This window comes from Salmo salar, chromosome ssa17, assembly GCF_905237065.1.
Source record: "Salmo salar chromosome ssa17, Ssal_v3.1, whole genome shotgun sequence".
Lineage (NCBI taxonomy): Eukaryota > Metazoa > Chordata > Actinopteri > Salmoniformes > Salmonidae > Salmo > Salmo salar.
Genome location: NC_059458.1, coordinates 27,771,001 through 27,797,666, shown reverse-complemented (window position 1 = coordinate 27,797,666; position 26,666 = coordinate 27,771,001). Strand labels below are relative to the sequence as shown.

At 51.2% G+C, this 26,666-nt stretch overlaps 1 protein-coding gene across 1 annotated transcript in view; it reads right to left on the bottom strand.

The window, feature by feature from the left end:
• Nucleotides 1-26,666, bottom strand: part of agap1 (ArfGAP with GTPase domain, ankyrin repeat and PH domain 1) — a 310,237-nt gene that overhangs the window by 11,933 nt on the left and 271,638 nt on the right. The window contains 1 exon segment of the mRNA XM_045699311.1: nt 24,679-24,901. Within this exon segment, the coding sequence (XP_045555267.1) occupies nt 24,679-24,901 (223 nt within the window).

Sequence of the window (26,666 nt, the reverse complement as noted above, 5' to 3'; positions counted from 1 at the left end):
AGCGACAGTGGGGTTCTATCGCCGTTGGAAACAGTAGGGTGAGGAATGTGCTTGTTTGGGGTTACCCGGGGATAAACAGGGGGGCCGGTGTCAGTCTCTGACTCTCATCTGGGGCCAACTGGAGACAGGAGCCGAAGAATAGATATGTCATTTCCTGCCTCTTTTAGGTGCATGAGTCTGTGTTTGTATTATTCCTGTGTGTGTGTGTGTGTGTGTGTGTGTGTGTGTGTGTGTGCGTGCGCTGGTTCTCCCTGGCCAGTCTCTTTGTTGCAGTGTGTTTACACACAGGCCCAGTAGTTTCCTGTCTCCCCCAGACCCCCAGGCAGAGCCCCGTCTGATTGGTCAACTCTGACAGCCGTCCACTACACTGGGCCGTCCGACCGTGACTGGTCACCAGCTGCTCTCCACTGCCACTACGAGCAGGGGGAGGGAGGGGGTCTACGACCCCAACATAGACCCTGGATACAAGACTCACAGTCCCAGATCCTTATAAATCAGAAAAATATTCATTATCTACCATTACGGTATTATCAAATGATCATTTATATTTGATGGCTATTGTTGCCTATTAAAGTGATTCAATTATTTTGACACGCAGTGATTCATTAAGTGACAAAATAGTGTCGTTGATTTCCACCTAAAATGAAGTTGACCTTATTACCAATGTCCAAAATTACCAGCATTATCATAACTGTCATCACCAGCATCATGATCATTTCCAGTTTCATTACCATAAAGTGCTGTTATTCGATGCCCTCCAACAACATCATTCCTCAACATTATCATCTTTATCTCTTAACAAAGAGAGAAGACATCCTTGTTAACATACAAAATAACATCCATATCATATTCCCATTCTAACAGCGTGGTGCTGGGTCTGATCTGCACTGTGAGACGTGTGGACCTCAGGAATACCACAACCATTCTAACAGCGTGGTGCTGGGTCTGATCTGCACTGTGAGACGTGTGGACCTCAGGAATACCACAACCATTCTAACAGTGTGGTGCTGGGTCTGATCTGCACTGTGAGACGTGTGGACCTCAGGAATACCACAACCATTCTAACAGTGTGGTGCTGGGTCTGATCTGCACTGTGAGACGTGTGGACCTCAGGAATACCACAACCATTCTAACAGCGTGGTGCTGGGTCTGATCTGCACTGTGAGACGTGTGGACCTCAGGAATACCACAACCATTCTAACAGCGTGGTGCTGGGTCTGATCTGCACTGTGAGACGTGTGGACCTCAGGAATACCACAACCATTCTAACAGCGTGGTGCTGGGTCTGATCTGCACTGTGAGACGTGTGGACCTCAGGAATACCACAACCATTCTAACAGTGTGGTGCTGGGTCTGATCTGCACTGTGAGAAGTGTGGACCTCAGGAATACCACAACCATTCTAACAGCGTGGTGCTGGGTCTGATCTGCACTGTGAGACGTGTGGACCTCAGGAATACCACAACCATTCTAACAGTGTGGTGCTGGGTCTGATCTGCACTGTGAGACGTGTGGACCTCAGGAATACCACAACCATTCTAACAGCGTGGTGCTGGGTCTGATCTGCACTGTGAGAAGTGTGGACCTCAGGAATACCACAACCATTCTAACAGCGTGGTGCTGGGTCTGATCTGCACTGTGAGACGTGTGGACCTCAGGAATACCACAACCATTCTAACAGCGTGGTGCTGGGTCTGATCTGCACTGTGAGACGTGTGGACCTCAGGAATACCACAACCATTCTAACAGCGTGGTGCTGGGTCTGATCTGCACTGTGAGACGTGTGGACCTCAGGAATACCACAACCATTCTAACAGCGTGGTGCTGGGTCTGATCTGCACTGTGAGACGTGTGGACCTCAGGAATACCACAACCATTCTAACAGCGTGGTGCTGGGTCTGATCTGCACTGTGAGACGTGTGGACCTCAGGAATACCACAACCATTCTAACAGCGTGGTGCTGGGTCTGATCTGCACTGTGAGACGTGTGGACCTCAGGAATACCACAACCATTCTAACAGCGTGGTGCTGGGTCTGATCTGCACTGTGAGACGTGTGGACCTCAGGAATACCACAACCATTCTAACAGTGTGGTGCTGGGTCTGATCTGCACTGTGAGAAGTGTGGACCTCAGGAATACCACAACCATTCTAACAGCGTGGTGCTGGGTCTGATCTGCACTGTGAGACGTGTGGACCTCAGGAATACCACAACCATTCTAACAGCGTGGTGCTGGGTCTGATCTGCACTGTGAGACGTGTGGACCTCAGGAATACCACAACCATTCTAACAGTGTGGTGCTGGGTCTGATCTGCACTGTGAGAAGTGTGGACCTCAGGAATACCACAACCATTCTAACAGCGTGGTGCTGGGTCTGATCTGCACTGTGAGACGTGTGGACCTCAGGAATACCACAACCATTCTAACAGCGTGGTGCTGGGTCTGATCTGCACTGTGAGACGTGTGGACCTCAGGAATACCACAACCATTCTAACAGCGTGGTGCTGGGTCTGATCTGCACTGTGAGACGTGTGGACCTCAGGAATACCACAACCATTCTAACAGCGTGGTGCTGGGTCTGATCTGCACTGTGAGACGTGTGGACCTCAGGAATACCACAACCATTCTAACAGCGTGGTGCTGGGTCTGATCTGCACTGTGAGACGTGTGGACCTCAGGAATACCACAACCATTCTAACAGCGTGGTGCTGGGTCTGATCTGCACTGTGAGACGTGTGGACCTCAGGAATACCACAACCATTCTAACAGTGTGGTGCTGGGTCTGATCTGCACTGTGAGAAGTGTGGACCTCAGGAATACCACAACCATTCTAACAGCGTGGTGCTGGGTCTGATCTGCACTGTGAGACGTGTGGACCTCAGGAATACCACAACCATTCTAACAGCGTGGTGCTGGGTCTGATCTGCACTGTGAGACGTGTGGACCTCAGGAATACCACAACCATTCTAACAGCGTGGTGCTGGGTCTGATCTGCACTGTGAGACGTGTGGACCTCAGGAATACCACAACCATTCTAACAGTGTGGTGCTGGGTCTGATCTGCACTGTGAGAAGTGTGGACCTCAGGAATACCACAACCATTCTAACAGCGTGGTGCTGGGTCTGATCTGCACTGTGAGACGTGTGGACCTCAGGAATACCACAACCATTCTAACAGCGTGGTGCTGGGTCTGATCTGCACTGTGAGACGTGTGGACCTCAGGAATACCACAACCATTCTAACAGCGTGGTGCTGGGTCTGATCTGCACTGTGAGACGTGTGGACCTCAGGAATACCACAACCATTCTAACAGCGTGGTGCTGGGTCTGATCTGCACTGTGAGACGTGTGGACCTCAGGAATACCACAACCATTCTAACAGCGTGGTGCTGGGTCTGATCTGCACTGTGAGACGTGTGGACCTCAGGAATACCACAACCATTCTAACAGCGTGGTGCTGGGTCTGATCTGCACTGTGAGAAGTGTGGACCTCAGGAATACCACAACCATTCTAACAGCGTGGTGCTGGGTCTGATCTGCACTGTGAGACGTGTGGACCTCAGGAATACCACAACCATTCTAACAGCGTGGTGCTGGGTCTGATCTGCACTGTGAGACGTGTGGACCTCAGGAATACCACAACCATTCTAACAGCGTGGTGCTGGGTCTGATCTGCACTGTGAGACGTGTGGACCTCAGGAATACCACAACCATTCTAACAGCGTGGTGCTGGGTCTGATCTGCACTGTGAGACGTGTGGACCTCAGGAATACCACAACCATTCTAACAGTGTGGTGCTGGGTCTGATCTGCACTGTGAGAAGTGTGGACCTCAGGAATACCACAACCATTCTAACAGCGTGGTGCTGGGTCTGATCTGCACTGTGAGACGTGTGGACCTCAGGAATACCACAACCATTCTAACAGCGTGGTGCTGGGTCTGATCTGCACTGTGAGACGTGTGGACCTCAGGAATACCACAACCATTCTAACAGCGTGGTGCTGGGTCTGATCTGCACTGTGAGACGTGTGGACCTCAGGAATACCACAACCATTCATTACAGAATGGAACAGTGGCAGAGAAGTGAGAGGAACCAGGTTGGACTGAAGTCATCAGTCAGTGACACACACACACACACACACACACACACACACACACACACACACACACACACACACACACACACACACACACACACACACACACACACAGCGTCGTCAGTCAGTCAGTGAGTGAGCAGAGTGACCCTCTCCTTTGGCCTAATTAGCCCTCTCTAATTCAGCTCGTTAGGACTCGTTACAACTCATTAGGGTTCCACTGACTCCCAGGTAATGAGGTCTGACAGGAGGAATCTGTCACCTGGACAGCTCCCCCAGTACAACCTGAGGAGACTAAGACCAGGGTGAGATCACCAGACCATACACACAGGCTCCCATACAGAGAGGAGAGAGGTAGTCACTAGAGGTAACAACACATACAGAGAGGTAGTCACTAGAGGGAACAACACATACAGAGAGGTAGTCACTAGAGGGAACAACACATACAGAGAGGTAGTCACTAGAGGGAACAACACATACAGAGAGGTAGTCACTAGAGGGAACAACACATACAGAGAGGTAGTCACTAGAGGGAACAACACATACAGAGAGGTAGTCACTAGAGGGAACAACACATACAGAGAGGTAGTCACTAGAGGGAACAACACATACAGAGAGGTAGTCACTAGAGGGAACAACACATACAGAGAGGTAGTCACTAGAGGGAACAACACATACAGAGAGGTAGTCACTAGAGGGAACAACACATACAGAGAGGTAGTCACTAGAGGGAACAACACATACAGAGAGGTAGTCACTAGAGGGAACAACACATACAGAGAGGTAGTCACTAGAGGGAACAACACATACAGAGAGGTAGTCACTAGAGGGAACAACACATACAGAGAGGTAGTCACTAGAGGGAACAACACATACAGAGAGGTAGTCACTAGAGGGAACAACACATACAGAGAGGTAGTCACTAGAGGGAACAACACATACAGAGAGGTAGTCACTAGAGGGAACAACACATACAGAGAGGTAGTCACTAGAGGTAACAACACATACAGAGAGGTAGTCACTAGAGGGAACAACACATACAGAGAGGTAGTCACTAGAGGGAACAACACATACAGAGAGGTAGTCACTAGAGGGAACAACACATACAGAGAGGTAGTCACTAGAGGGAACAACACATACAGAGAGGTAGTCACTAGAGGGAACAACACATACAGAGGTAGTCACTAGAGGGAACAACACATACAGAGAGGTAGTCACTAGAGGGAACAACACATACAGAGAGGTAGTCACTAGAGGGAACAACACATACAGAGAGGTAGTCACTAGAGGGAACAACACATACAGAGAGGTAGTCACTAGAGGGAACAACACATACAGAGAGGTAGTCACTAGAGGGAACAACACATACAGAGAGGTAGTCACTAGAGGGAACAACACATACAGAGGTAGTCACTAGAGGGAACAACACATACAGAGAGGTAGTCACTAGAGGGAACAACACATACAGAGAGGTAGTCACTAGAGGGAACAACACATACAGAGAGGGAAGAGGGAACAAGGTACACATGGTACCACAGAAAGAAGAGGCAGACAGACAGAACAGCTGTAAAATAGAGAGCAGATAGATACTATTGTCTTACAAGGTAAAAATACCCTAGACCCCCCCCAAAACAAGGGGTCTGAAATCAATTCCACTTTGGTCGTTAGCTGCCCTTGGATAGTCACAGATAATTAAGCTCTGCGCTTTTTATGATGAGCAGATTAGTGTCTCTGTTACTGGGCCTTTGCCTGGCCTGATACTGCTCCCTGATTGGCTGGCTGGGGGGAAATGGGCAAAGCTGATGGGAAGTGCCCTCAGCTGGATCACAATGCTCCAGTAGTGGCATGAAGAGCAGAGAGAGAGGAAAGGAGGGAGGTAGGGGAGAAGGGGAGAGAGAGAGAGAGAGAGAGAGGGGAGAGAGAGGGGAGGAGATCGAGGGAGGGAGGGAAGGAGAGAGAGAGAGAGAGAGAGAGAGAGAGAGAGAGAGAGAGAGGGGGAGGGGAGGGAGGAAGGTTGGGAGGGAGGGGGAGAGAGAGAGGGGAGGAGATCGAGAGAGGGAGGGAAGGAGAGAGAAGGGGAGGGAGGAAGGGAGGGGGAGAGGGGGAAGGAGAGAGGGGGAAGGAGAGAGAGAGGGAGGTGAAGGTAGAGAGAGGGGAAGGGAGGAAGGGAGGGGGAGAGGGGGAAGGAGAGAGGGGGAAGGAGAGAGAGAGGGAGGTGAAGGTAGAGAGAGGGGGAGGGAGGAAGGGAGGGGGAGAGGGGGAAGGAGAGAGGGGGAAGGAGAGAGAGAGGGAGGTGAAGGTAGAGAGAGGGGGAGGGAGGAAGGTGAGGGGGAGAGAGGGAGAGACAGAGTACGCTCCAGTAGTGGCATACAGAGCAGATAAGAGGGGAAAGGTCAAGAGGGAGAGAAGGGAGAAAGGGAGGAAGGGAGAGAGAGAGCGAGAGGTAAGGGAAAGGGGAGAGATAAAGGGGGACAGTGCCTGGCTGAGCACAAACCAGGCTGCCTACCTACCTTGTGACCCGACCAGGAAGTCCTGAGAGAGTCCAGACCCATTGACATTTCTGTTCATATTAGCCCCGATGCAGATGAGTGGGATTAGAAGGTGTTTTAACGGACATTTTAACCCCTTTTCTGAAGCTTCTCACAGGGGACCTGGCTGAAACAGAACAGTTTCACAGCTCCAATGGTGCATATCGTCACCCTCCCAGAAACAGTCACGTCATTACGGCTCAGATTCAAGTGTTTTCAATCGCAGAGGATCTTTTTATTTCCAAGTATTAATATTTCTCAACTAAGTTAAGGACAGCACATAGGCCTGCTGCATGTAGACATCACTCTTTATGGGACAATCAAATGAACGAAATGGATAGATACATTACAGAAACAGATAAATACAGCCTGTCTAGGTTTCAGACATAATTAACTTGATCTCATTTCCAAACGATCAAACAGTGGGATTATTCTATTAAATTGGGAGTAAATAAGGCATTTCTTTTCAATTAGCCCCTGCTAGATCTGTTATGGTCTGTTTAAAATGTTTACCAGCCAAGGTCTGTACTAACAGTGAACCAATTCAGTCTGAACACATTACCAAGACAACAAGGAGAACTCGCTTTTCATGAGCAATCTGCGGACAAATACGGCAATTACAGAAAGGCCTAGCTACCTACCACTTCACTTATTATCCATATACAGACTAATCTGTGCTTCAGGAATTGGAATATGAGAGAGAGATAATACAGAGACAAAGGGAGAGAGAGAGAGAGAGAGAGAGAGAGAGACAGAGACACAGATAGAGAGATAGAGGGAGAAAGAGAGAGACACACAGACAGAGGGAGAGAGAGAGACAGACACAGACAGAGGGAGAGAGGGAGAGAGAGAGACAGAGACACAGATAGAGAGATAGAGGGAGAAAGAGAGAGACACACAGACAGAGGGAGAGAGGGAGAGAGAGAGACAGACACAGACAGAGGGAGAGAGACAGAGAGGGAGAGAGAGACACACAGACAGAGGGAGAGAGGGGGAGAGAGAGACAGACACAGACAGAGGGAGAGAGACAGAGAGGGAGAGAGAGACAGAGAGGGAGAGAGAGACAGAGGGAGAGAGACAGAGGGCGAGAGAGAGACAGAGGGCGAGAGAGAGACAGAGGGCGAGAGAGAGACAGACAGAGGGAAAGAGAGACAGACAGAGGGAAAGAGAGACAGACAGAGGGAGAGAGAGACAGAGGGAGACAGACAGAGGGCGAGAGAGAGAGACAGAGGGAGAGAGAGAGACAGACAGAGGGAGAGAGAGACAGAGGGAGAGAGAGAGACAGACAGAGGGAGAGAGAGACAGAGGGAGAGAGAGACAGAGGGAGAGAGAGACAGAGGGAGAGACAGACAGAGGGCGAGAGAGAGACAGACACATATTATTATGCATTTCTTCATTATTAAATTGGGGGATGAAACCCTAGATGAGGACATCTCGTTGACCAGATCATCTGATGATAAATAATAGACCCTTAGTCTGCCCTTATTAGCATCCCTCCTCACGACGACTGCATCCAGCCTGGGATGAATGGCTCTCTGATTGGCTCGTCAGCCAGTTTAATGTCAATAGTAAATTGGAAGCCTTGTTAACCTAGTTGGGGACAGGATTACGGGGAGAGATAGTAAGCAGCCAGTCATGTAAAAATGAATGTCTATCAGGGTCTAATTTAATCAAGGGCAGCTCCCTTTTACAGAGGAATTAGAATGTAGGAAGCCAATTATTTTCAACGTTTACGCTGTGGTCCCTGCCTGTCAGATAAGTGTGTGTGTGTGTGTGTGTGTGTGTGTGTGTGTGTGTGTGTGTGTGTGTGTGTGAGAGAGAGAGAGAGATTTTTTTAAATGCAGGGCATCACAGGGAATAGCTGGCTCCTATCAGAGGGATAAAGATGATGCTGTGGGATGGAGGGAAGGACCAGCTAGTTAACTAACAGATTAAACAGAGCTCACCAAGAGGGAAGGACCAGCTAGTTAACTAACAGATTAAACAGACCTCACCAAGAGGGAAGGACCAGCTAGTTAACTAACAGATTAAACAGACCTCACCAAGAGAGAAGGACCAGCTAGTTAACTAACAGATTAAACAGACCTCACCAAGAGGGAAGGACCAGCTAGTTAACTAACAGATTAAACAGACCTCACCAAGAGGGAAGCCCCAGCTAGTTAACTAACAGATTAAACAGACCTCACCAAGAGGGAAGGACCAGCTAGTTAACTAACAGATTAAACAGACCTCACCAAGAGAGAAGGACCAGCTAGTTAACTAACAGATTAAACAGACCTCACCAAGAGGGAAGGACCAGCTAGTTAACTAACAGATTAAACAGACCTCACCAAGAGAGAAGGACCAGCTAGTTAACTAACAGATTAAACAGACCTCACCAAGAGTGAAGGACCAGCTAGTTAACTAACAGATTAAACAGACCTCACCAAGAGGGAAGGACCAGCTAGTTAACTAACAGATTAAACAGAGCTCACCAAGAGGGAAGGACCAGCTAGTTAACTAACAGATTAAACAGAGCTCACCAAGAGGGAAGGACCAGCTAGTTAACTAACAGATTAAACAGACCTCACCAAGAGAGAAGGACCAGCTAGTTAACTAACAGATTAAACAGACCTCACCAAGAGGGAAGGACCAGCTAGTTAACTAACAGATTAAACAGACCTCACCAAGAGGGAAGGACCAGCTAGTTAACTAACAGATTAAACAGACCTCACCAAGAGAGAAGGACCAGCTAGTTAACTAACAGATTAAACAGACCTCACCAAGAGGGAAGGACCAGCTAGTTAACTAACAGATTAAACAGACATCACCAAGAGAGAAGGACCAGCTAGTTAACTAACAGATTAAACAGACCTCACCACGAGGGAAGGACCAGCTAGTTAACTAACAGATTAAACAGACCTCACCAAGAGAGAAGGACCAGCTAGTTAACTAACAGATTAAACAGACCTCACCAAGAGGGAAGGACCAGCTAGTTAACTAACAGATTAAACAGACCTCACCAAGAGAGAAGGACCAGCTAGTTAACTAACAGATTAAACAGACCTCACCAAGAGAGAAGGACCAGCTAGTTAACTAACAGATTAAACAGACCTCACCAAGAGGGAAGGACCAGCTAGTTAACTAACAGATTAAACAGACCTCACCAAGAGGGAAGGACCAGCTAGTTAACTAACAGATTAAACAGACCTCAACAAGAGAGAAGGACCAGCTAGTTAACTAACAGATTAAACAGACCTCACCAAGAGGGAAGGACCAGCTAGTTAACTAACAGATTAAACAGACATCACCAAGAGGGAAGGACCAGCTAGTTAACTAACAGATTAAACAGACCTCACCAAGAGGGAAGGACCAGCTAGTTAACTAACAGATTAAACAGACCTCACCAAGAGGGAAGGACCAGCTAGTTAACTAACAGATTAAACAGACATCACCAAGAGGGAAGGACCAGCTAGTTAACTAACAGATTAAACAGACCTCACCAAGAGGGAAGGACCAGCTAGTTAACTAACAGATTAAACAGACCTCACCAAGAGGGAAGGACCAGCTAGTTAACTAACAGATTAAACAGACCTCACCAAGAGGGAAGGACCAGCTAGTTAACTAACAGATTAAACAGACCTCACTAAGAGAGAAGGACCAGCTAGTTAACTAACAGATTAAACAGACCTCACCAAGAGGGAAGGACCAGCTAGTTAACTAACAGATTAAACAGAGCTCACCAAGAGGGAAGGACCAGCTAGTTAACTAACAGATTAAACAGACCTCACCAAGAGTGAAGTACCAGCTAGTTAACTAACAGATTAAACAGACATCACCAAGAGGGAAGGACCAGCTAGTTAACTAACAGATTAAACAGAGCTCACCAAGAGGGAAGGACCAGCTAGTTAACTAACAGATTAAACAGACCTCACCAAGAGTGAAGTACCAGCTAGGTAAAACCTGTTGGGGATACCCCTTCCCGTTCGGATACCGATTACGGGATTGCTAGACAACGCGCGAAATTCAAAACAGAATAAATCGAATAATTTAAATTTCTCAAACAATCAACTATCTTACACCCTTTGAAAGATAAACATCTCCTTAATCTAACCACGTTGTCCGATTTCAAAAAGGCTTTACGGCGAAAGCATAAAGTTAGATTATGTTAGGACAGTACATTGAAAATAGCTGTGTGTAATGTTTTGTCAATGCAAAGACAGGAGTCACCAAAAGCAGAAAACCAGCTAAAATGATGCACTAAACTTCGACAATCTTCACCAGATGACACTCCTAGGACATTATGTTAGACAATACATGCATTTTTTGTTCTATCAAGTTCATATTTATATCCAAAAACAACATTTTACAGTGGCGGTGAAATTCAGAAAATATTTTCCCTCAAATGCTGCCGGTGAATCAGCGCTACAATTGACAAAATTACTATTCGAAAACATTGGTAAATTATAATATTGTCATTCAAAGAATTATAGATTAACATCTCGTGAATGCAACCGCATTGCCAGATTTCAAAATAACTTTACTGGGAAATCACACTTTGCAATAAACTAGGTGCTATGCTAAGAAAAATAGGCTAGGCAATACATGTTAGCGCCGTCTTGGAACCATCTAAAATCAAATATACTATTGTAAATATTCACTTACCTTTGATTATCTTCATCAGAAGGCACTTCCAGGAATCCCAGGTCCACAACAAATGTAGTTTTGTTCGAAAAAGTTAATAATTTATGTCCCAATAGCTCCTTCTTGTTAGCGCGTTCTGTAGGCTACTCAAAATGTACCGAAGCCCGCGGGACTTGTCGCCACGAAAGAGCAATTTTTTTTATTTACGTTTGTTCAAACATGTCAAACGTTGTATAGCATAAGTCTTTAGGGCCTTTTTCAATCAGAACTTCAATAATATTCAAGCCGGATGATTGCATTGTCTTATAAAACGTTTCGGAAAGAAATTGTCCCCACACGCATGCGCGTCATAGTAGACATGGCCATCCGCCTATGACCAACTTTCCAGGCCTCTCGTTCGGTCAGTTTTTACAGGAGAACACTCAAACCACTTTGTAAAGACTGTTGACATCTAGTGGAAGCCTTAGGAAGTGCTAAATGAATCCTAACTCACGGTGTGTCTCATAGGCAAAGTGTTGAAGGTGATTCCACAAATCAGATTTCCACTTCCTGCATGGAATCTTCTCAGGTTTTGGCCTGCCATATGAGTTCTGTTATACTCACAGACACCATTCAAACAGTTTTAGAAACTTTAGAGTGTTTCCTATCCAAATCTAATCTAAATAGACCTCACCAAGAGAGAAGGACCAGCTAGTTAACTAACAGATTAAACAGACCTCACCAAGAGGGAAGGACCAGCTAGTTAACTAACAGATTAAACAGACCTCACCAAGAGGGAAGGACCAGCTAGTTAACTAACAGATTAAACAGACCTCACCAAGAGGGAAGGACCAGCTAGTTAACTAACAGATTAAACAGACCTCACCAAGAGGGAAGGACCAGCTAGTTAACTAACAGATTAAACAGACCTCACCAAGAGGGAAGGACCTGCTAGTTAACTAACAGATTAAACAGACCTCACCACGAGGGAAGGACCAGCTAGTTAACTAACAGATTAAACAGACCTCACCACGAGGGAAGGACCAGCTAGTTAACTAACAGATTAAACAGACCTCACCAAGAGGGAAGGACCAGCTAGTTAACTAACAGATTAAACAGACCTCACCACGAGGGAAGGACCAGCTAGTTAACTAACAGATTAAACAGACCTCACCAAGAGGGAAGGACCAGCTAGTTAACTAACAGATTAAACAGACCTCACCAAGAGGGAAGGACCTGCTAGTTAACTAACAGATTAAACAGACCTCACCACGAGGGAAGGACCAGCTAGTTAACTAACAGATTAAACAGACCTCACCACGAGGGAAGGACCAGCTAGTTAACTAACAGATTAAACAGACCTCACCAAGAGGGAAGGACCAGCTAGTTAACTAACAGATTAAACAGAGCTCACCACGAGGGAAGGACGAGCTAGTTAACTAACAGATTAAACAGACCTCACCAAGAGGGAAGGACCAGCTAGTTAACTAACAGATTAAACAGACCTCACCACGAGGGAAGGACCAGCTAGTTAACTAACAGATTAAACAGACCTCACCAAGAGGGAAGGACCAGCTAGTTAACTAACAGATTAAACAGACCTCACCACGAGGGAAGGACCAGCTAGTTAACTAACAGATTAAACAGACCTCACCAAGAGGGAAGGACCAGCTAGTTAACTAACAGATTAAACAGACCTCACCACGAGGGAAGGACCAGCTAGTTAACTAACAGATTAAACAGACCTCACCACGAGGGAAGGACCAGCTAGTTAACTAACAGATTAAACAGACCTCACCAAGAGGGAAGGACCAGCTAGTTAACTAACAGATTAAACAGAGCTCACCACGAGGGAAGGACGAGCTAGTTAACTAACAGATTAAACAGACCTCACCAAGAGGGAAGGACCAGCTAGTTAACTAACAGATTAAACAGACCTCACCACGAGGGAAGGACCAGCTAGTTAACTAACAGATTAAACAGACCTCACCAAGAGGGAAGGACCAGCTAGTTAACTAACAGATTAAACAGACCTCACCAAGAGGGAAGGACCAGCTAGTTAACTAACAGATTAAACAGACTTCACCAAGAGGGAAGGACCAGCTAGTTAACTAACAGATTAAACAGACCTCACCAAGACCCAGGCCACCTACAGCTCTTCGTCTGGGACAGCACTCACAGGCAGCACGCACAAAAGCTTACGCGCACACACTCTAAAGTGTGCACACACACATCCAAGCAAACGCACACAGAGAGCCCCAGCACACCTCTACCCTGGGGGATAATTATCCTGTGTGGGCCCCTGTCCCCTCTGGTCCCTGGGGCCCAATCCCACCGCTTTCTGGAGGGTGGGCCTCACCCCCCCACACCTGCACCCCGGTCCAGATTAAAAGCCCTGTCTGGTCTAATTTGAAATCTGTTACCACTGCACTTTCTTAGGGGAACAAGACTAATCTATTCCCATAAAGGCTTATCTCTGTTCTCTCTCCCCTCCGTGAGACACGCTGGGCCTTCTGTTGAATTATTACTAGCTGGACATTTGTCATGAGGCGTGCTGATGTTAAGTGTGTCGTAGGGCTGGGCGCTGAGGAGCTGGTCGTGTGTCTGTGGAATGATGGCGTGCCTGGGATGGATGGCTGTTTTTCTCTCGTTCCCTCCATCCTTCAGCTGTCTAATTAAGGTGAGGCCTCCTAGCATCCACTCCCCCTTCCCTTTCCCATTATTGTCAACCACCAATTACTCCCCCCTCCCCGCCCACATCACAAAGCTAGGTGACCAGTCAGTCTATCCAACACTTCAATCCTTTCAGTTACCGTCTCCAGTCCAACTGTAGACTGAAACAAACACATTGACCCCAACAGTCGGGAGGGTGAAACTATCAAAGGTCAACTGTAGACTGAAACAAACACATTGACCCCAACAGTCGGAAGGGTGAAACTATCAAAGGTCAACTGTAGACTGAAACAAACACATTGACCCCAACAGTCAGAGGGTGAAACTATCAAAGGTCAACTGTAGACTGAAACAAACACATTGACCCCAACAGTCAGAGGGTGAAACTATCAAAGGTCAACTGTAGACTGAAACAAACACATTGACCCCAACAGTCAGAGGGTGAAACTATCAAAGGTCAACTGTAGACTGAAACAAACACATTGACCCCAACAGTCAGAGGGTGAAACTATCAAAGGTCAACTGTAGACTGAAACAAACACATTGACCCCAACAGTCAGAGGGTGAAACTATCAAAGGTCAACTGTAGACTGAAACAAACACATTGACCCCAACAGTCAGAGGGTGAAACTATCAAAGGTCAACTGCGAGCAGGAGGATGGGACGTGCAAAGGCGTGTTGATGCGCTTGTCAAGATGATCAGCCACCATGACAGGCTGCCAAACGTCAGCGTGGCACAAGCGCGTGTGTTCGCGTGACGGCGACATGGCCGCCAAAGGAACGCCACGATCCCACTAAGTCACCGGCAGGCTGGATTAGAGGAGCTGTCACTCCTGCTGGCTCAGGCCTGCTAATGCCTCCCGTCAAACAGGCAGCTAACGGCCCTCCAGACCCACGGCCCTGGCCTCTGGGCCCTGGTCTCTGGGCCCTGGTGTGGTGTCCATGGCAGCCATCACATCATTAACACAATGAGAGAGTTGCTTGATGATAATGAGTTAGCGGTGCCAGGCCTACGGGGTACTACTGTCGTAGGTATTGTTCCCAGTTTCAGCAGCCCTTTACCCGGCCCTCAGCACTGAAACACTGGCCATCAGATGGGGGGGGTCACCGGGCAGACCGAACACAGCCTACAAGATAGGATGTGGGGGTCACCGGGCAGACCGAACACAGCCTACAAGATAAGGGGTGGGGGTCACCGGGCAGACCGAACACAGCCTACCAGATAGGGGGTGGGGGTCACCGGGCCAGACCGAACACAGCCTACCAGATAGGGGGTGGGGGTCACCGGGCCAGACCGAACACAGCCTACCAGATAGGGGTGGGGGGGTCACCGGGCCAGACCGAACACAGCCTACAAGATAGGGGTGGGGGTCACCGGGCAGACCGAACACAGCCTACCAGATAGGGGGTGGGGGTCACCGGGCCAGACCGAACACAGCCTACCAGATAGGGGTGGGGGGGTCACCGGGCCAGACCGAACACAGCCTACAAGATAGGGGGTGGGGGTCACCGGGCAGACCGAACACAGCCTACCAGATAGGGGTGGTGGGGGTCACCGGGCCAGACCGAACACAGCCTACCAGATGAGGGGTGGTGGGGGTCACCGGGCAGACCGAACACAGCCTACCAGATAGGGGGTGGGGGTCACCGGGCAGACCGAACACAGCCTACCAGATAGGGGTGGGGGTCACCGGGCCAGACCGAACACAGCCTACCAGATAGAGGGGTGGGGGTCACCGGGCCAGACCGAACACAGCCTACCAGATAGGGGTGGTGGGGGTCACCGGGCCAGACCGAACACAGCCTACCAGATAGGGGTGGGGGTCACCGGGCCAGACCGAACACAGCCTACCAGATAGGGGGTGGGGGTCACCGGGCCAGCCCGAACACAGCCGACCAGATAGGGGGTGGGGGTCACCGGGCAGACCGAACACAGCCTACCAGATAGGGGTGGGGGTCACCGGGCCAGACCGAACACAGCCTACCAGATAGAGGGGTGGGGGTCACCGGGCCAGACCGAACACAGCCTACCAGATAGGGAGTGGGGGTCACCGGGCAGACCGAACACAGCCTACCAGATAGGGGGGTGGGGGTCACCGGGCAGACCGAACACAGCCTACCAGATAGGGGTGGGGGGTCACCGGGCCAGACCGAACACAGCCTACAAGATAGGGGGTGGGGGTCCCCGGGCAGACCGAACACAGCCTACCAGATAGGGGTGGTGGGGGTCACCGGGCCAGACCGAACACAGCCTACCAGACAGGGGTGGTGGGGGTCACCGGGCAGACTGAACACAGCCTACCGGGGGTGGGGGTCACCGGGCAGACCGAACACAGCCTACCAGATAGGGGTGGGGGTCACCGGGCCAGACCGAACACAGCCTACCAGATAGAGGGGGTGGGGGTCACCGGGCCAGACCGAACACAGCCTACCAGATAGGGGGTGGGGGTCACCGGGCAGACCGAACACACGCTACCAGATAGGGGTGGGGGTCACCGGGCCAGACCGAACACAGCCTACCAGATAGAGGGGTGGGGGTCACCGGGCCAGACCGAACACAGCCTACCAGATAGGGGTGGGGTCACCGGGCAGACTGAACACAGCCTACCAGATAGGGGGGTGGGGGTCACCGGGCAGACCGAACACAGCCTACCAGATAGGGGGTGGAGGTCACCGGGCAGACCGAACACAGCCTAACAGATGGGGGGGGTCACCAGGCCAGACCGAACACAGCCTACCAGATAGGGGGTGGGGGTCACCGGGCAGACCGAACACAGCCTACTAGATAGGGGGTGGGGGTCACCGGGCAGACCGAACACAGCCTACCAGATGGGGGGGGTCATCAGGCCAGACCGAACACAGCCTACCAGATAGGGGTGGGGTCACCGGGCCAGACCGAACACAGCCTACCAGATGGGGGGGGTCACCAGGCTGAACACAGCCTACCAGATAGGGGGTGGGGGTCACCGGGCCAGACCGAACACAGCCTACCAGATGGGGGGGGGGTCACCGGGCCAGACCGAACACAGCCTACCAGATACACAGCCTACCAGATAGGGGGTGGGGGTCACCGGGCAGACCGAACACAGCCTACCAGATGGGGGGGGGTCACCAGGCCAGACCCAACACAGCCTACCAGATAGGGGGGTGGGGGTCACCGGGCCAGACCCGAACACAGCCTACCAGATAGGGGGGTGGGGGGTCACCGGGCCAGACCGAACACAGCCTACCAGATAGGGGGGTGGGGGTCACCGGGCCAGACCGAACACAGCCTACCAGATAGGGGGTGGGGTCACCGGGCAGACTGAACACAGCCTACCAGATTGGGGGGGGGGCACCGGGCCAGACCGAACACAGCCTACCAGATGGGGGGGTCACCGGGCCAGACCGAACACAGCCTACCAGATAGGGGGTGGGGGTCACCGGGCCAGACCGAACACAGCCTACCAGATAGGGGGTGGGGTCACCGGGCAGACTGAACACAGCCTACCAGATTGGGGGGGCACCGGGCCAGACCGAACACAGCCTACCAGATGGGGGGGGTCACCAGGCCAGACCGAACACAGCCTACCAGATAGGGGGTGGGGGTCACTGGGCAGACCGAACACAGCCTACCAGATGAGGGGGTGGGGGTCACCGGGCCAGACCGAACACAGCCTACCAGATAGGGGTGGGGGTCACCGGGCAGACCGAACACAGCCTACCAGATAGGGGTGGGGGTTACCGGGCCAGACCGAACATAGCCTACCAGATAGGGGGTGGGGGTCACTGGGCAGACCGAACACAGCCTACCAGATGGGGGGGTGGGGGTCACCGGGCCAGACCGAACACAGCCTACCAGATAGGGGGGGTGGGGGTCACCGGGCAGACCGAACACAGCCTACCAGATGGGGGGGTGTCACTGGGCAGACCGAACACAGCCTACCAGATTGGGGGGGTGGGGGTCACCGGGCAGACCGAACACAGCCTACCAGATGGGGGGGTGTCACTGGGCAGACCGAACACAGCCTACCAGATAGGGGGTGGGGGGTGTCACCGGGCCAGACCGAACACAGCCTACCAGGGAGCTGTAGCCAGAGGTGATGATGGTTAACTGCAGGCAGCGAGAGGTTCAAGTGAACGTTTAGAGAAGGTTGATGTTTTTGGTGTTTTGTGGGGGCCTTTTGCCACATTGTGTCCAGGGAACTATAGGGGACAGCAGCCTATGGCTACAGCAGAGTAGTGCTGGCTGGCACCCTGGAGTCAGGCACCCTGGAGTCAGACACACTGCACTGGGTTCACCATCTCTTCTGACTATTGTGGCAGCCTTCTCAAAACACTCCCTTATTTCACTATTTACAACATACACTATAGCATCTCTCCAGTCCCTGCATTTGACAAGTACATCATGGACAGAGAGTCCTGGCCCCAGTGACAGACAGAGAAGCTTGGAGAGGGAGGAGGGCTGAGTAAAGCTCATTGGTCTGAAGAGAGAGAGCAGGACAACAGCAGGGGAGGCCTATCATGTCACATATCTGATCTGTATGGAGGCTACAGCGAGCGGCGCTAAGCTACGTGTGATCTCTCCAAAGATGGTTCCTCCCTCCGCTCCAAACGGGACAGAGCAGAGAGAAGAGGAGGAAAAATGGAGGTGTTTAATACTGCCATGCTAATGCCCCGCTTCTTCCTCCATCTCTTTCTCTCTCCCTCCAACCCTCCATGTCTTTCTCCCTACAACCCTCCATCTCTTTCTCTCTCCCTCCAACCCTCCATGTCTTTCTCCCTACAAACCTCCATCTCTTTCTCTCTCTCCCTCCCTCCAAACCTCCATCTCTTTCTCTCTCTCCCTCCAAACCTCCATCTCTTTCTCTCTCTCCCTCCAAACCTCCATCTCTTTCTCTCTCTCCTTCCAAACCTCCATCTCTTTCTCTCTCCCTCCAACTCTCCATCTCTTTCTCGCTCTCCCTCCCTCCCTCTCCCTCTCCATTCCTCTCTCTCTCCCTTCCTCCCTCTCTCACTCTCCATGCCTCCTTCATCCCTCAAACAGGACCTAACACTAATGCCCCCATCTCTCCCTCCCTTGCCTCCCCCTCCCCCAAACAGAACAGGACCTAATTGGAAGGCGAGAGAAAGGGAGAGGGACCAGACCATGACAGGCGGGAGGTCAGTGTAATTGCTGCTGGCCATATTTAACATTAAGATAATCAGTCCATTAATTACCCTCTGGATCATTAAATCAGTCACTTGCTAAATTACATTTCTGCATCTTTTACTCAGTGGAGAGACTACAAGGCCGGGAGAGACTACAAGGCCCGGGAGAGACCACGAGGCCTGGGAGAGACCAAGAGGCCTAGGAGAGACCACGAGGCCTGGGAGAGACCACGAGGCCAGGGAGAGAACACGTGGCCTGGGAGAGACCACGAGGCACGAGGCCTGGGAGAGACCACGAGGCCTGGGAGAGGCCACAAGGCCTGGGAGAGACCACGAGCCCAGGGAGAGGCTAAGAGGCCAGGGAGAGACTAAGAGGCCAGGGAGAGACTAAGAGGCCAGGGAGAGACCAAGAAGCCTGGGAGAGACCACGAGGCCAGGGAGAGACCACGAGGCCAGGGAGAGACCACGAGGCCTGGGAGAGACCACGAGGCCAGGGAGAGACTACGAGGCCTGGGAGAGCCCACGAGGCCTGGGAGAGACAACGAGGCCTGGGAGAGACAACGAGGCCTGGGAGAGACCACGAGGCCAGGGAGAGAACACGTGGCCTGGGAGAGACCACGAGGCACGGGAGAGACCACGAGGCCTGGGAGAGACTAAGAGGCCAGGGAGAGACCACAAGGCCTGGGCGAGACCACGAGGCCAGGGAGAGACTACGACCAGGGAGAGACCAAGAAGCCTGGGAGAGACCACGAGGCCTGGGAGAGGCCACGAGGCCAGGGAGAGACAACGAGGCCTGGGAGAGACCACGAGGCCAGGGAGAGACCACAAGGCCTGGGAGAGACAACAAGGCCTGGGAGAGACCATGAGGCCAGGGAGAGACCACGAGGCCAGGGAGAGAACACGTGGCCTGGGAGAGACCACGAGGCACGAGGCCTGGGAGAGACCACGACACCTGGGAGAGACTAAGACGCCAGGGAGAAACCACGAGGCCCGGGAGAGACCACGAGGCCTGGGAGAGACTAAGAGGCCAGGGAGAGACAACGAGGCCTGGGAGAGACCACGAGGCCTGGGAGAGACCACGAGGCCCGGGAGAGACCACGAGGCCCGGGAGAGACCACGAGGCCTGGGAGAGACCACGAGGCCTGGGAGAGACGAAGAGGCCAGGGAGAGACGAAGAGGCCAGGGAGAGGCCACGAGGCCTGGGAGAGACCACGAGGCCAGGGAGAGAACACGTGGCCTGGGAGAGAACACGTGGCCTGGGAGAGACCACGAGGCCTGGGAGAGACCACGACACCTGGGAGAGACTAAGACGCCAGGGAGAAACCACGAGGCCCGGGAGAGACCACGAGGCCTGGGAGAGACCACGAGACCTGGGAGAGAACACGAGGCCCGGGAGAGACCATGAGGCCCGGGAGAGACCACGAGGCCTGGGAGAGACCACGAGGCCTGGGAGAGATGAAGAGGCCAGGGAGAGACGAAGAGGCCAGGGAGAGGCCACGAGGCCTGGGAGAGACCACGAGGCCTGGGAGAGACTAAGAGGCCAGGGAGAGACAACGAGGCCTGGGAGAGACCACGAGACCTGGGAGAGAACACGAGGCCCGGGAGAGACCATGAGGCCCGGGAGAGACCACGAGGCCTGGGAGAGACCACGAGGCCTGGGAGAGATGAAGAGGCCAGGGAGAGACGAAGAGGCCAGGGAGAGGCCACGAGGCCTGGGAGAGACCACGAGGCCTGGGAGAGACCACGAGGCCTGATAGACCACGAGGCCTGGGAGAGACTATCCAGATGGATTCAGATTCAGCCACCAGCCAAAGCCTGGACTGGGTGCTACTGGCCTTCTATACCGAGCTAGTATCTACTGACCTTTCCTCCACATCTACCATACAAGGCTTTTACTGACTGCAATACAAATGAAATGCATACAATCCAACATGAGATACTTTAATCCAACAAACTCAGATCTGTCTTCGTGTCGTGGTTCACGTAGTGAAGATTTGAGGGATAACCAGTTTAATTTAACATGCATCAAGTATTAGTATACACATATCAAGTACATGATCAACTCATCATACGATGTGACTTATCTCATAAACATCCCAGAGACAGGTCTGTACACATCCTGTCACAGACCATGGACACTCAGCACTCCATTAAGCTGCAGGAACACCTTGCTGCATGTGAGCTGCATTGGTGTACAGTAGGGGGATGTAGTGAACACTGAACAGCCACTTAAGGAATGGCTGAGTAAGTACTATCCTATCGATAGGCAGCGACGACGGGAGACAAATGTCTGGCGAGCTCTGCCACGCCGAGCGTCCCGGGTTAACTGAGATAATATTGACCCCTTCTGTAATCTGTTCCCCTGCTCGCGCCACCCGACGGGGATACATGCCTCCCAAATACACAAATAAATAGGTGCATGAATAACAATAAATGTATTAGCCGACTGACGGAAGGGGAGAGAGGGAGACGCGTGTGTGTGTGTGCATGCTTGGTGTGTGTAAAAGGGAAACTGGTGGATCCATAGCTAGAGATGTTTGGTGTAGGGGCCAGTAATTAAAAGGTGCTTGTGGTGAGTAATGAGAACAGGAGGAAAATGGGAAGTCGATATTTATGCAGCCAGCAGTCAGCTCTAATTTGTTATGATGGCTGGTGGTGGAACATGGGCTTGGCTGCCAATAATTGTGTGTGTGTGTGTGTGTGTGTGTGTGTGTGTTAGTGTAGAGGGCTGGGGCCAGTGAGAGTGCAAGCCACAGACATTAACACTGATACCATGTTAAACATCACTGATTACTCCGTACTCACTTCCCCCTCTCTCTAATTGCTAACTCTTGCCTACTGTCCACCTCTGCTGCCAATATCATTACAACGTCCCTGTCACTGTCACCGCTGCTGGCCTCAGTTTCCATCACTACTACTGTCCCCATCCATATTCCTCAGTATTGCAGTCCTGAACAAACAGATGGCTGTTTACTCCAGTTTGGAGATTAGTTTGAAACAACCCAACAATTGTATTTGTTTAATTTGTTTTACCTTTAACTAGGCAAGTCAGTTAGGAACAAATTCTTATCTACAATGACGGCCTACCGGGGAACAGTGGGTTAACTGCCTTGTTCAGGGGCAGAACGACACATTTTTACCTTGTCAGCTCGGGGATTCGATCCAGCAACCTTTCACTTACAATAATGCATAACAGGTTAGAGCTCAACGAATCCAGAATATTCTTTTACCAGCGCAGTGGGAATTCGAAACTACACGTTAAGAATCTAAATGTAGTATGTAGTGATTTTCAGGAAGAATCTCTGGAAAAGAAAGAGAGGCAGAAATAAAGAGTGATAGAGAGCAGAAAGAGAGAGAGCAGAAAACCTGGCTCCCTGTAGAGGAAAGGCTGTGCAACCACTGCACAACAGCAGAACCTGAGACAGAGCTGCACTTCCTGACAAAATGTCAAAAATATAAAACAATTAGAGTGTCATTTCCCCAAATTTGAAATCGTTATTCAAGGTTTCAAAGACCTCTCTGATGAGGATAGGCTACCCGTCCTGTTGGGGGAGGACGCAGAGAGCTGTGGGTTGGCTGCGCACTACATTGCTGCCTGCCATAAGATGAGGGACAGTGTCTGACAGACCAACCAACATGTCCTCTATATTGTTATTGATCAATAGTTATTTTGACCCGTGGTTATTGTTGTTACTGTTGTCCCGTTGACAATATTGATTATTATTTTAATTATGTTAATATTGTAAATATCCAAAGTAAGCTTCGGCAATATGCACATTGTTACATCATGCCAATAAAGCAGATTGAATTGAGAGAGAGCAGAGCGAGAGAGCAGAGTGAGCAGAGCGAGAGAGCAGAGTGAGCAGAGCGAGAGAGCAGAGTGAGCAGAGCGAGAGAGCAGAGCGAGAGAGCAGAGAAGAGAGAGCAGAGAGAGCAGAGCAGAGAAGAGTGAGCAGAGAAGAGAGAGCAGAGCAGAGAGAGCAGAGCAAGAGAGCAGAGCGAGAGAGCAGAGCGAGAGAGCAGAGCGAGCAGAGCAGAGCGAGCAGAGCAGAAGCGAGCAAACAGAGCGAGAGAGCATAAGCGAGAAGCATAGCGAGAAAGCAGAGCGAGAGAGAAAGGAGAGAGCAAGCGAGCAGAGGAAGCGAGAAGCAAGCAAGCGAGAGAGCATAAGCAAACAGAGGAGCATAGCGAGAGAGCAGAGAGAGCATAGCGAGAGAGCATAGCGAGAGAGCAGAGAGAGAGAGCGTGCAGAGAGAGAGCGTGCAGAGAGAGAGCGAGCAGAGAGAGCGCGAGCGAGCAGAGAGCGCGAGCGAGCAGAGAGAGAGAGCAGAGAGAGAGCGAGCAGAGAGAGAGAGAGCAGAGCAGAGAGATAGAGCAGAGCAGAGAGAAAGAGCAGAGAGCGAGTGAGCGAGCAGAGAGAGAGTGAGCGAGCAGAGAGAGAGTGAGCGAGCAGAGAGAGTGAGCGAGCGAGCAGAGAGAGTGAGCGGCGAGCAGAGACGGAGCAGAGAGAGAGAGCGAGCAGAGAGAGAGAGAGCGAGAGAAGAAGCGAGCAGAGAGAAGAGAGAAGCGAGCAGAGAGAGCGAGCAGAGAGATGAAAGGAGCAGTGAGATAGAGAGCGAGAAGAGGAGGAAGCGAGAGAGAGGGAGCAGAGAGAGAGAAGCGAGCAGAGGAGCGAGCAAGAGAGAAGCGAGCAGAGAGCGAGAGGCGAAGGACGAGCAAGCGAAGAAGCGGGAAGAAGCGGCGGCAGGAGAGCGCAAGCAGAGAGAGAGAGAGAGCGAGCAGAGAGCGAGCGAGCAGAGAGAGCGCAAGCAGAGAGAGAGAGAGAGCGAGCAGAGAGAGAGCGAGCAGAGAGAAGCGAGCAGAGAGAGAGCGAGCAGAGAGAGAGCGAGCAGAGAGAGAGAGCGAGCAGAGAGAGAGCGAGCAGAGAGAGCGAGCAGAGAGAGCGAGCAGAGAGAGAGAAGCAGAGAGAGAGCGAGCAGAGAGAGAGAGCGAGCAGAGAGAGAGAGCGAGCAGAGAGAGAGCGAGCAGAGAGAGAGAGAGAGCGAGCAGAGAGAGAGCAAGCAGAGAGCAAGCAGAGCAGAGAGAGAGCGAGCGAGCAGAGCAGAGAGAGAGCGTGCAGAGCAGAGAGAGAGGCGTGCAGAGAGAGAGAGCAAGCAGAGAGAGAGAGCGGCGAGCAGAGAGAGAGCGAGCAGAGAGAGCGAGCAGAGAGTGAGCGAGCAGAGAGAGAGAGCAGAGCAGAGAGTGAGCGAGCAAAGAGAGTGAGAAGAGAGCGAGCAGAGAGCGAGCGAGCAGAGAGCGCGAGCAGAGAGCGCGAGCAGAGAGCGCGAGCAGAGAGCGCGAGCAGAGAGAGGGAGAGTGAGCAGAGAGAGCGAGCAGAGAGAGAGAGCAGAGAGAGACAGCGAGCAGAGAGAGAGAGCGAGCAGAGAGAGAGAGCGAGCAGAGAGAGAGAGCAGAGAGAGAGAGCAGAGAGAGAGAGCAGAGAGAGAGCGAGCAGAGAGAAAGAGCAGAGAAAGAGCGAGCGAGCGAGCGGAGCGAGAGCGAGCAGAAAGGAGAGGAAACAGACCATATCGGTTTCCTCTCCTTTCTGCTCTCTGCTCGTTCTCTCTCTCTCTCTCCGCTCGCTCCCTCTGAGACTGGAGTGCTCCCCTACCTGGTGGCGTCAGGTGCTGGTTTGAGGCGTCCCTGTGCGTTGCCTTCCCACACGTCATTGGCCAACTCGTTGCCTATAGAGGTCATGACCTTGAGGAGCTCCAGGGGCCACTCATCCAGGTCCAGGGACCGAACACGAGATAGGTGGGTCCCCAGGTTCCTGTGGATCCCTGAACACTCGATACAGATCAACGCTCCCAGGTTCAGACTGGCCCAGTCGGGGTCTGGGAAACAGAGACAGAAAGAGGACACATTTTAGATACTTCATTTCAATCCACAAAGCATATTTACAAAATGATTCAAAACGTCATAGAAAAATGGACACAATCATAAAATGTATTATTGATTTTTATAACTAGATAATAAAATCAATCAATCAATCAATACCATATTACTGAAGGATCAGATGGGAGGTGAAGGAGACAGAACAGGTATTACTGAAGGATCAGATGGGAGGTGAAGGAGACAGAACAGGTATTACTGAAGGATCAGGTGGGAGGTGAAGGAGACAGAACAGGTATTACTGAAGGATCAGGTGGGAGGTGAAGGAGACAGAACAGGTATTACTGAAGGATCAGGTGGGAGGTGAAGGAGACAGAACAGGTATTACTGAAGGATCAGATGGGAGGTGAAGGAGACAGAACAGGTATTACTGAAGGATCAGATGGGAGGTGAAGGAGACAGAACAGGTATTACTGAAGGATCAGATGGGAGGTGAAGGAGACAGAACAGGTATTACTGAAGGATCAGATGGGAGGTGGAGACAGAACAGGTATTACTGAAGGATCAGGTGGGAGGTGAAGGAGACAGAACAGGTATTACTGAAGGATCAGATGGGAGGTGAAGGAGACAGAACAGGTATTACTGAAGGATCAGGTGGGAGGTGAAGGAGACAGAACAGGTATTACTGAAGGATCAGGTGGGAGGTGGAGACAGAACAGGTTTTACTGAAGGATCAGGTGGGAGGTGAAGGAGACAGAACAGGTATTACTGAAGGATCAGATGGGAGGTGAAGGAGACAGAACAGGTATTACTGAAGGATCAGATGGGAGGTGAAGGAGACAGAACAGGTATTACTGAAGGATCAGGTGGGAGGTGAAGGAGACAGAACAGGTATTACTGAAGGATCAGGTGGGAGGTGAAGGAGACAGAACAGGTATTACTGAAGGATCAGATGGGAGGTGAAGGAGACAGAACAGGTATTACTGAAGGATCAGGTGGGAGGTGAAGGAGACAGAACAGGTATTACTGAAGGATCAGATGGGAGGTGAAGGAGACAGAACAGGTATTACTGAAGGATCAGATGGGAGGTGAAGGAGACAGAACAGGTATTACTGAAGGATCAGGTGGGAGGTGAAGGAGACAGAACAGGTATTACTGAAGGATCAGATGGGAGGTGAAGGAGACAGAACAGGTATTACTGAAGGATCAGATGGGAGGTGAAGGAGACAGAACAGGTATTACTGAAGGATCAGGTGGGAGGTGGAGGAGACAGAACAGGTATTACTGAAGGATCAGGTGGGAGGTGGAGACAGAACAGGTATTACAAAAGGATCAGGTGGGAGGTGGAGACAGAACAGGTATTACTGAAGGATCAGGTGGGAGGTGGAGACAGAACAGGTATTACTGAAGGATCAGGTGGGAGGTGAAGGAGACAGAACAGGTATTACTGAAGGATCAGGTGGGAGGTGAAGGAGACAGAACAGGTATTACTGAAGGATCAGGTGGGAGGTGAAGGAGACAGAACAGGTATTACTGAAGGATCAGGTGGGAGGTGAAGGAGACAGAACAGGTATTACTGAAGGATCAGGTGGGAGGTGAAGGAGACAGAACAGGTATTACTGAAGGATCAGGTGGGAGGTGAAGGAGACAGAACAGGTATTACTGAAGGATCAGGTGGGAGGTGAAGGAGACAGAACAGGTATTACTGAAGGATCAGGTGGGAGGTGAAGGAGACAGAACAGGTATTACTGAAGGATCAGGTGGGAG